The following is a 12211-nucleotide window of genomic DNA, read 5'->3' on the forward strand; positions in this document are numbered from 1 at the left end:
CACATCACAGAACGCCCTTCAAAGCTTTTAATGTCTTCAACCAAGATCTACATCAAGCTGCTGGGTAAAGAGGGCTGGGAGAAGACAATGCATCACTTATGCTTCCCAAAAGAGGAGTTTGGGGGGATTTAAGTGATTCCTAGGCTTTGCAGAAGACCATCCGATCAAAAGTGAATGTTTCACCATTAATGCACACAGAATAATAAAGCCTTGGAGCTGGGAGCATAAATGTGATGTGGAAAAGCATAACTCAGTCTTTGTGACAGACTCTTTTTTAATCCTGTGTTTTCACGTTCCCACTGCTCCTGTCACCTCTGCTAATCAACGTGCTCTGATTGTTTGCGTCATGGTGAGGAAATGGCTGATTCTTCACCCAAAGGATTCAGGCTTGTTTCTGTTGTATGACCTCTGGAGTTCACCTGCACAACAGTCACCCATTGACTTATGAACCTGAACCTGTGCTAAGGTCATAATCAAAATACAATTTTTTAGCCCTGGAAGTAATCAATTATGCACAAGTTACAGCACTTCAAATGTCTGAAGGTGTGCTTTGACATATTTGACTTTTGCTGTATGTTATATTGTCAGACATCATCAGCGTGGGTTATTTTCTCCTACAGTGCTAATCCTGCTCGTTGGTGGCAGTTCAGGCTTTTCATGTTGTGGTCACCCCTCAGGAAGACATTAGACTTATATCTTCCTTTCATCCGCCTTTCCCCAAGCTGGGCTCAGTGACAAGAAAGCTGGAGCTGGGAGGAGGACGCTGGGAGTTTAATAAACTTTTCTGCCACGGGACTGTTATGGTTATATTCACACTGTTAAAAAATGTCTATTTTGGGATTTTGACTACATGGTACAGGGTAGCTGTATCTATCCTGTCCTGGACTGGCTCTTCTGAAATGGCCCAGCACAGTCCATGGGTCATAGCGTGTGGCTCTGGACTTACCAAGGTGCCTCTGTAGCTCTAAGATATAATAACCAAGTTTTGTAGGGTTTTTGGTTTTTTTTTTTCTTTTCACATCAAAGCAGCCTGAAACACATGAAAACTTTGCTGCTGCCCACTAGAGTGGGGTTTTATGGCATGATTGTATGAGGATGGATTATATGCTTTGACATTGGAGGCTGACAGTGCAAGTCTAGTGGAGTGTTGGAGTGCTCCGGATGGTGCAAGGAGGTAAACCTGGTGTGTTTCCATTCAGACAGAGGTGATTCGTCCCACAAACATCCAGGTTTCATTTTGGAGTGGACTAGTTGGTTCACTCAAAAATGAAGAAAAAAAAAAGGGGGGCAGAGAATTAATATTTATGCAATGTGGATGATCAGGGGCCCAAGATGTGGGAGTTATTTGACAATGTAGACGTATCTTCTGTGGTTGCCTTTGTTTATTCCTCCATCCTTTATCTCATACAGCTATTTACAATGCAAGCTTTCTGAAGCAGGAACAAATTCTCCCTATAGATTTGGGTAATGCCTAGTATGAGAGGTCTGTGATCTCAGCTAAAAGTTACTGTCATATCGATATCAACACTCCATCTCATATGTGGAAGAATCTCACAGAATATTATTATTTTAAGTTATTTACATAGACTGGGATTCTTCTGTCTACTCCTGAAATGCTGCAGTCTCTGGGGGACAAGGTACTGGCCTATAAAGAATATACAGACACTGCATGAGGGAATTGGGATTGAGTAGTGATCTCTCTCTCTCTCTCTCTCACTCAGAAACTTGTTCCTCAACTGCCTGCACTTTAAGGAATTTAAAATGCAGACCATAAAATAGATGCTAAGTAAGAAAGCCAGCAGTCTGCAGAATAGGTTGTACACACTCTACAAAAAGCTATTGAGGAAGAAATATTGTCATAAATTGTGTTAAGTACAGTGTGTTGAGTCAGGAGCACAGTTTTGATGAAAATTACAATAGCATTTTGAAGGCAAGCCATTTTGTGTCTTGTACAATGCCAAACAGTTCATACAAGGCCTGCCTGATGGACTTGGCAACAGCAATTACTGGTGTTTTACTCTCCCACAACCATTCCCCAGGAGACGCTCTCCTGCTGGAAGAAATTTGGCCCAGTTTGAACAGAGTGGATGTCAAAATCAAAATTACAAAGAATCTTTGGGTCACTTTTTGCCCTCCTTCCTCCCGACTGGCTCAGGTTTGGACCCAAAACCCATTGCTCCTGACCCTGCCTCCCTGCATTCACTTTATGGCAGGCTACTTCACGGCTGCCTGTTTTTAGGTTACCAGCAACAGAGCATCTGGCAGGAGTGCCAGCATCCATCCCTCCTCGTGAATACAGCAGATGACATAAATGCTCACCAGTTGGTTGGTTTTGGACTTCCTGGGCTGGACTGTTCTCCATGGCATCACAGCAGAACTTCCGTGGCTTTCAAGAAAGGCAAGGTTTTGCACATATAGGTAAAAATAAATGAATAAAACAGCTGGCTTAAACTGGCCTGAAAATATACCAGCTCAGCCTCAAACTGGATTTGCTTCCCTGTGCTGTATTGATGATAAGGGAAAAATATTTAGAGCAATTTGCAGTTAAAAGGTAGGGAGCTTAGCAAGCTCAGAGCTTCTCGAATACAGAGAGAATTGATTTTTCCCCAAAACAGCTGATGGGGAATTTCTCTGCCATTTATACAGCTCTCATGCCAAGATGACTGCTTCTAGCTTGACGTAGGAAATCTGCTAAGGAAAGGACTAATAGAGGTGTGACAAAATACGGCTCTTTAATGTTGTTTCAGCAGTGTCAGCATCTCAGTGTAAGTGCAGCAACCATCACTTTAGGGTTCATCCCCGTGTTTCAGTCCTCCCGTTGTCCATACTGCTGGGTTCACTCCCAGATCAGAAGCAACTAGTTTCTTCCCGCAGAGACACTGGAGAGCTTCAAGGTGATCATTTGAACTTGTCTGCTCTGTAGACAGCAGGGATGTGGATCACACCGGGGGAGACTTCCTAAAGCAGGTCAGAAAAAGGGACATCATAGAAAAGTTCTTTGGAGGCTCTGATATCAAAGAAAGGTCAAGTTGGCTCAGAAAGTCCTCGCAGATTTCTGGATGTCACCTTCCTTCAATACTGAGAACATTATAGATTCAATATACTAACTTTGGAGGTCAAAAGCAAACAATGAACTTAAATCCAGAAACTGGATTTTTCTTTTGACGGTTCTGATTCAAGGATAAACTACGTCTAAATAAAACCTAATTTTGGACTACAGACCCCTTTTAGTCACCAATATTCTTGCCATCAAATCAGTGACTGATTTTTTCTTCATGAGGACAAAACTGGGGCTGCTAGTAAGTTTTCTGGCTCTTTGGTGGGAGGAAGCTTTTACCTTGAAGTACTACCAAACACATTTTGCATTGGACCATAATCCTCATTCAGATCTTTGTGTTTTTCCTTTAACCGACAGATCAATACAGAGAATTCAGAAGGTGGTAAAAAAATGTGCAAGCAGGTTTCTGAATCATAATGCATAAGACATGTGTTTGCCCTCTGAGCAGCAGACAGTAAGGATATAATTGGCAGATCTTTTTCTTCTTCATGCACTCTAACTTTGCCAAAAGCAAGCTGACAGGGAAGCTGAGAGAACAGAGAAAACTTCTCAGGTTTCAGAGAAAATGATGGCCCGCAGCTTAGCCCTGGCTTAGAGATAGTACATAAGTGTAATGTTAGTCATATTAGGAAGGCCAGACTGGTCCAGAAAATTACCTTCCTTAGGGCTGCTGTAATGAATGAAATGTGAATACCATCTTGGTTTTGAACCATGGGTGTGCAAAACTGAGACCCACGGGAGAATGAGCAACGGCTCTTCTCTGGAAGGGATGACTTCTGCTGAGCAGTCCTTAGCAAAGGAGAACGCATGAAATGAAGATGTCAAGCAGGGTCAATACGACCTAGCCCTAGCCCAGACAATTTAACAATTAGTCCTGTAGCTTTCCTAATGCAATTCCCCAACATAGGAGCCAATGCTGTGACAGTGGAGGACAGGACACCAATGGATAAACTTCTGCACCATCACATTCTTTTATCGCCTGTGCCAAGTCCTAAATTCTCCTAACAGACCCCATAAGCAAGGAGGAAGGAGCCAGATCCTGCGTGACATCCTGCTCTAAGGTTTAACCTTATAAAACCAACCCTGCAGCTCATTTTTCTGCAGATTAATGATATTTTCCACGGAGGAACTGGACAAGTTTGCACTCGCGTCACAAGAAAATATTCCAATTAAATCTTTAAAAGTCACTGCTGCTTCTGAAGGCCTGAAAGGAGCAATATCGCTGTCACAAAGCAGAACTGTGAAGTCTTAAAGCTGGTCTATGGCTTGGGAGATTTTGACTATGGTGTTTGTTCCACCAAAACCCAGTTCAAATCCCATGAGAGATGTTTTGAAGATGGCATGTTTCTTTTTTTTTTTTTTTTTTTTGTGTGTATACTACCTGTGGCTGGTTTAGACTACCAGAATGAAGGCTGAGAAAGTGTATGACCAATCTCCATAAATAAAGCAGGGGAGTAAACAGCAGGGAGGGAGACAAGCTAGTTAAACTAACTGGAAATGTTGTCACAAGGACAAATGCTTGTAAACTAGCCATAAAGATGTACAGACTGGAAATAAGAAGAAGGCTGTCAACATAAGAGTTGTGAAGCTCTGGAACAGCCAGAGTGGGAAGTGGTGTGGGAAGGAACAAACTGATGGGTGTGAAGATAGAAACTGGTGCATTTATGTTCCTAAATAATGAATAAATAATGCTGGCTGTATGGACTAAGTATCAACCAGCTCTCCTCTGGCTGTTAGCACACAAACTTTGGGGACACAAGCGTGGTTTCATTTTTTAAACTGGCTTATTTTCAACAGTTTTTTCTCCTCCAGAGAATCAATAAATAAATACCGCCATAAATAATAAATTTGAGGTGGAAAAAACAAAACAAAAATGAAAGCATCTAGAAAAATTAGAGAATGAACCATCCTGTAACCCCAGAAGAACTCGGAACTGCAAAGAAAGCCCACCATGCACAAGGACTGCATGTCCCTGAAGGCCTGATTGTGAATGTTTCATCTGTCTGTCCAACTAGAAACTAAGAACATTTAACAAACTAGATAGTGTACACAGATGAAACCCACTGACATGTGACAGACATATAAGAAATATTTGGTTCAGTTGGGAAAACAGTAAGAAAGCGAGATTTCTTTTCCTTTTTTTTTTTTTTTTCTTTAGAAGGAAGGTCTTAAAAACAAACCAGGCAAGTTCCACAAAAAGGAATATTCTTAGAAGAAGACTGACCCACTTAGGTTTATTTTTAATAGATCTGGATGACCTGGGAAATTTCAGAGACTAGAGAAATAAAAGCAAATAACACAACCTAGGTTTACTCTGTAAATAGTGTAATGAGATGAATACTGAAATACTGCTGTCCTTTGGGGGAAAAAAAAAGAAAATAAAAACCAGACAGTGGGTGGGAAAGATAAACAAATATTATTTTAAAGCTGAAGGAAAAGCTTTAAGGAGACAGATTCAAAGAGCTAAGTTGATTTTTTAGGATAGCTTTCAGGTCCAGAAAAAAGCAGAACAGGTTAAGGTATGTGCCCAGGAATACAACAGAATACTGTGCCACACCAGGGATTAGTGCCTTTGGATCTGTATTCAGCCCCACTTTCTCATCTCTGTTTACTTAGTTTGATGAGTACTGTGATGCACTGCTTTACTCTAAATAGCAACGACCTGATCCTGCCTGCAGCAGCACCTTCATGCTGGCTGTGTCTTGAACAGTTCTGTGTCCTTTATAAAGACATCGATGCCAACAATTTACTACCATATTTACACTTCAGAGCATAAACAAAACAAGAGTATTGAGTTGTGTGAAATATAGAGAACTACCCGTAATTACGGTGGCCCAAACTGGCTTTACTCTTCCTCTGGTAATGGGAGTAGAGAGCACCTTCTTACTAGTTCTTCCAGGGGAGGCTATTACATTCTCTCCCTAATATTTTCTTCCTCTGGTAGCAAGCACAGAGCAAAGTCCCTGTTTCAAGGAAAACTTGCCAGTGTTTCTTTCTGCAGCAAGTGCAGCAGTATAGCCATTGATGTCCAGAAATAGTGGAGAAGTGGGGAGAAAAGTGCCATGAAGTGCCTACCCAAAGATGGGGGAGTAGAAGTCAGGGCTTCCAGATCCCATCTTTGGCTTCTCACTGATTCCTCCTGTGACTGAGCCAACACTTGGGGCAAAACTGGTGTCTAAATGCAAAGAAATCTTCCTTCAAAGTTCCTCCTTCCCTCCCTCCTTCAGAGGGGAAAACAAATACTCTTCAGTCTTCACCTTTTACATCTTTGTTTCAGTGCTAAAATTGCTGCTGATTTTGTAGAGGAAGCCCCTTTGTTTCACTGTCATTGCACATTGTACACAAGACAACATCGAAAAGAGAAAGAAAACAAGCAAGCAGAGGCTGTAAGTGAAACTCTGCCACATTTATGTTATTTCATGGGATGCTAACCAAAGAAGAGACTTCACAAAGCTATTAATTTGCTCAATTATGGCTGATAGATGTTAGCTCTTTCATTCTCAAGAATCCATCTCTTGCCTTAAAGGTTGTCAACGAGTCCCTGAGTGACACTACAACCTTCACCAGCGACTGATCTCGGGGCTTCATTACGGAAGATTTTTATATTGTTCCATGTCGTGGTTTAACCCCAGCCAGCAACTAAGCACCACGCAGCCGCTCACTCACTTCCCCCCCATCCAGTGGGATGGGGGAGAAAATCAGGAAAAGAAGTAAAACTCCTGGGTTGAGATAAGAACGGTTTAATAGAACAGAAAAGAAGAAACTAATAATGATAATGATAACACTAATAAAATGACAACAGTAAGTAATAAAAGGATTGAAATGTACAAATGATGCACAGGGCAATTGCTCACCACCCGCCGACCAACACCCAGCCAGTCCCCGAGCGGCCAAAAAAAAAAAAAAAAACTGCCTCCCCCCCCCTTCCCAGTTCCTAAACTAGATGGGACATCACATGGTATGGAATACACCGTTGGCCAGTTTGGGTCAGGTGCCCTGGCTGGGCATGAGAAGCTGAAAATCCTTGACTATAGTCTAAACACTACTGAGCAACAACTGAAAACATCAGTGTTATCAACATTCTTCACATACTGAACTCAAAACATAGCACTGTACCAGCTACTAGGAAGACAGTTAACTCCATCCCGGCTGAAACCAGGACAGTATCCACCCCTTATTCTATACCATTGACGTCACGCTCAGTTCCCATACCTTTAGTTACATTCTGATCAATCATCACCACCTTTCCATCCCTTTGAGACATATGAACAATGATATATATATATATATATAAAAGTATATACACACAGAGATATCAGTTCTTTAGTTCATGGGTTACGTTCATAAAATGTTTGAGTTCATTTAGTTTCCGACTCTGGGCTCCATCTGTCATACCAGTCTGTCTGGGCAGGAGGGATGGTGCAAAGTCCTCTCAGTCGGTAGAGCAGAATTGGGCTTCTGTGCGGTGTGAGGAGCAGATGACATTTGATGCAGCAGGAGGATGGTGTGCACCGTTGGATTGTTGTATGCTGGAGTCAGTTCTGGTTCCACCTCTACGGCGCTTTGCTCAGTTTTATCACAGTTCTTTCTTGCTTGATCCAAGTGATTCTTACTATAGTACTATGGATATAGCATATAACAATTATAGTAATGATAACATACAGTAGCAGGGTTATACAGCAACTAATATCATACAGTTTAATTCTGGCTATTTTCACCTAAAATCAAATCCCCTTGAGGCACACATCGGACTTCCCCATCTTTTCGCATCACCCACCAAGTGCACCCAGGCCCTTGAGCAAAAGCAATCCCACGAATGGGTTTACCTTTGCCTGAGGCAGGAGTAACCCAGACTGTTTTCCCTAACATGTTTTTCATGTGCACTACAGGGACTTTATCCCCTTCTACAGTATGTAAAAATTCTGATTGGGCAGGGCCACTCCGATTGGCAGATCCTCTGGTGTTGACTAACCAGGTGGCTTTTGCTAAATGTGTATCCCAATGTTTGAAGGTTCCACCCCCCATTGCTCTCAATGTAGTCTTTAACAGTCCATTGTATCGCTCAATTTTCCCAGAGGCTGGTGCATGATAGGGGATATGATACACCCACTCAATGCCATGCTCTTTGGCCCAGGTGTTTATGAGGTTGTTTCGGAAATGAGTCCCATTGTCTGACTCAATTCTTTCTGGGGTGCCGTGTCGCCACAAGACCTGCTTCTCAAGGCCCAGGATAGTGTTCCGGGCAGTGGCATGGGGTACAGAGTATGTTTCCAGCCATCCGGTGGTTGCTTCCACCATTGTCAGCACATAGCGCTTGCCTTGGCGAGTTTGTGGGAGTGTGATATAGTCAATCTGCCAGGCTTCCCCAAATTTATATTTCAGCCATCGCCCTCCATACCACAGGGGCTTTAACCGCTTGGCTTGCTTAATTGCAGCACATGTTTCACATTCATGGATAACCTGTGCGATAGTGTCCATGGTCAGGTCCACCCCTCGGTCTCGAGCCCATCTATATGTTGCATCTCTTCCCTGATGGCCTGAAGTATCATGGGCCCACCGAGCCATAAATAGCTCACCCTTCTGTTGCCAGTCCAGGTCCACCTGAGCCACTTCAATCTTGGCAGCCTGATCCACCTGTTCGTTGTTCCGATGTTCTTCAGTGGCCCGACCCTTGGGTACGTGAGCATCTACATGACGTACTTTTACAACCAGATTCTCTAACCGGGACGCAATATCTTGCCACAGTGCCGCAGCCCAAATGGGTTTACCTCTGCGCTGCCAGTTGCTCCGCTTCCATTGCTGTAACCACCCCCACAGGGCATTTGCCACCATCCATGAGTCAGTATAGAGATAGAGCACTGGCCACTTTTCTCTTTCAGCAATATCTAATGCTAGCTGGATGGCTTTCACCTCTGCAAACTGACTCGATTCACCCTCTCCTTCAGCGGTTTCTGCAACTTGTCGCGTGGGACTCCATACAGCAGCCTTCCACCTACGATGCTTTCCCACGATGCGGCAGGACCCATCAGTGAACAGGGCATATTGCCTCTCATTTTCTGGCAGTTTATTATACAGCGGGGCCTCTTCAGCCCGTGCCACCTCCTCCTCTGGCGACATTCCAAAATCTTTGCCTTCTGGCCAGTCCGTGATCACTTCTAAAATTCCTGGGCGACTGGGGTTTCCTATGCGAGCCCGTTGTGTGATCAATGCGATCCACTTACTCCACGTGGCGTCAGTCGCGTGATGTGTAGAGGAGACCCTCCCTTTGAACATCCAGCCCAGCACTGGCAGTCGGGGTGCTAAGAGGAGCTGTGTCTCAGTACCAACCACTTCTGAGGCGGCTCGAACTCCTTCATACGCTGCCAATATCTCTTTTTCAGTTGGGGTATAGCGAGCCTCGGATCCTCGATATCCTCGACTCCAGAACCCCAGGGGTCGGCCTCGGGTCTCCCCAGGTGCTTTCTGCCAGAGGCTCCAGGTAGGGCCATTCTCCCCAGCTGCAGTATAGAGCACATTTTTAACATCTTGTCCTGTCCGGACTGGTCCAAGGGCTACGGCATGAACAATCTCCCGTTTAATTTGTTCAAAGGCTTGTTGTTGTTCAGGGCCCCATTTAAAATCATTCTTCTTCCGGGTCACTTGATAGAGAGGGCTTACAATCAAACTGTAATTTGGAATATGCATTCTCCAAAACCCCACGACACCTAGGAAGGCCTGTGTGTCCTTTTTATTAGTCGGGGGAGACATAGCTGCTATTTTATTAATCACATCCATTGGGATCTGACGACGTCCATCTTGCCATTTTATTCCCAAAAACTGGATCTCCTGTGCAGGTCCCTTGACCTTACTTTCTTTTATGGCAAAACCGGCTTCCAGAAGGATTTGGATTATTTTCTTCCCTTTCTCAAAAACTTCTTCTGCCGTGTTGCCCCATATGATGATGTCATCAATGTATTGCAGGTGTTCCGGAGCTTCACCCTTTTCCAGTGCAGTCTGGATTAGTCCATGGCAAATGGTGGGGCTGTGTTTCCACCCCTGGGGCAATCGATTCCAAGTGTACTGGACACCCCTCCAAGTAAAGGCAAATTGTGGACGACACTCTGCTGCCAGAGGGATTGAGAAAAACGCATTAGCAATGTCAATTGTGGCATACCACTTGGCTGCCTTTGACTCTAGTTCGTACTGAAGTTCTAGCATATCTGGAACGGCAGCACTCAGCGGTGGCGTAACTTCATTCAGGCCGCGATAGTCGACTGTTAGTCTCCACTCCCCATTAGACTTCCGCACTGGCCATATGGGACTATTAAAGGGTGAGCGAGTTTTGCTGATCACTCCTTGGCTCTCCAGTTGGCGAATCAACTTGTGGATGGGAATCAGAGAGTCTCGGTTGGTGCGATATTGCCGCCGGTGCACCGTCGTAGTAGCAATTGGCACTTGTTGTTCTTCAACCTTGAGCAACCCCACAATCGAAGGGTCTTGAGAGAGACCAGGCAGGGTAGACAGCTGTTCAATGCCCTCCGTCTCCAAGGCAGCTATACCAAAAGCCCATCGATACCCCTTCGGGTCCTTAAAATACCCCCTCCTGAGGTAGTCTATGCCAAGGATACACGGAGCCTCTGGACCAGTCACAATGGGGTGTTTCTGCCATTCCTTTCCAGTTAGGCTTACTTCAGCTTCCAATACAGTTAACTCTTGGGATCCCCCTGTCACACCAGAAATACAAATGGATTCTGTCCCTCTATAACTTGATGGCATTAGAGTGCACTGTGCGCCGGTGTCTACTAGAGCCTTATACTCCTGTGGGTCTGACGTGCCAGGCCATCGAATCCACACAGTCCAATAGACCCGGTTATCCCTTTCCTCCACCTGGCTGGAGGCAGGGCCCCTCTAATTCCGGTCAGAGTATTCAGTATTCACTTCTCGTAAAATTGGCTCAGAAGTCCCTTCAAGAGGATCGGAAATAAAATCAGCCCTTCTACTCTGTTTGGAAACTGGAGCGGCATTTTTCCTGGTAGAATCCCCTTTTGTGGTGGCTTTTCCTCGCAGTTCACGTACCCGTGCATTTAGGACCGAGGTAGGTTTTCCGTCCCATTTCCTCATGTCCTCTCCCTGATCACATAGGTAAAACCACAGGGCACCTCGCGGTGTGTACCCTCTATATTCTCTCTCTTGGGCAGAGGAACGCTCCCTCCTAATAGCTGAAACATTGGTCCTTACAGGTGTGGAGTAGGACATATCCTCTTTGAATTGCTGGAAATCCTCAGACAGCTTCTCCACAGCCGCAATGCAAGCTTGTAGGGAGGAGGAGAGATTTTCTTCGTATTGACGGAGTTGGCGAGCCACTTCCTCCACTGTCGGTGCCTCTTCATCCTTCCAGGCCATTATTGCCAATGCGTTGGCATAGGATGATGGTGCGCTCCGTACAAACTTCCGCCACATGGGTCGTGTGCATTGGACTTCGTCTGGATCTTTGGGTAATTGTGGGTTGTCCGGGTCATGATGAACCGTCTCTAGCACAGCTAATTCCCTCAGATATTGAATACCTTTTTCCATGGTGGTCCACTTGCTTGATTGACATATAACATCTTCCTTAAAGGGGTACCTTTCCTTCACACTTGACAGGAGTCGCCTCCAAAGGCTGATGGCTTGTGTCCCTCTTCCAATTGCCTTGTCAATGCCACCTTCCCTGGCAAGCGATCCCAGTTGCTTGGCTTCCCTACCTTCTAATTCCAAGCTATTAGCCCCATTGTCCCAGCATCGGAGGAGCCAGGTGATAATATGCTCACCTATACGGCGGCCAAAGTCTTTTCGCAAATCCCGCAGCTCACTCAAGGATAGGGACCGGGTTATTACCTCTGGTTCTGCCTCCTCCTCCGGTTCCCGTGATGACCCTGGTTCCTCTTCACCCTTCGCTAAGCGAACTGATTTTTTTGTATATTTCTTTTTCTGTACGGGGGCAACTGATACTGGTGCAGGTTGGTCCGCTGGTTCAGTTGCAGTATCGCTAGCCAGGTTTTGGATAACCGCTGTGTCTGTCGACGAGGTTTGGGTAGCAGCAGTGCTCGTCGCTGGGGCTGGAGGGACCGCAGTGCCCGTCGCCGAGGTTTGGGTAGCTGCTGTGCTCCTTGCCGGGGCTGGAGGGGCTGCAGTGCC

The 12211-nt window shown here is 45.1% G+C and overlaps 1 protein-coding gene across 23 annotated transcripts in view; it reads right to left on the bottom strand.

Annotated features, from left to right (window-relative positions):
• The window catches only part of TSNARE1 (t-SNARE domain containing 1), a 489936-nt gene that overhangs the window by 114025 nt on the left and 363700 nt on the right, over nt 1–12211 (bottom strand). The window contains exon 15 of one of the 23 annotated variants that reach the window (XM_075024066.1): nt 2732–2958. The exons of 21 other annotated variants lie outside the window; for them this stretch is intronic. In XM_075024066.1, coding sequence (XP_074880167.1) covers nt 2858–2958 — 101 coding nt within the window. In that variant the 3' untranslated portion in view covers nt 2732–2857. Of the gene's footprint in view, nt 1–2731; nt 2959–12211 lie in introns of those variants that run through there. One more of the 23 variants, XM_075024063.1, reaches the window with a different exon arrangement.

The sequence above is a fragment of the Buteo buteo genome, chromosome 3, assembly GCF_964188355.1.
Source record: "Buteo buteo chromosome 3, bButBut1.hap1.1, whole genome shotgun sequence".
NCBI lineage: Eukaryota > Metazoa > Chordata > Aves > Accipitriformes > Accipitridae > Buteo > Buteo buteo.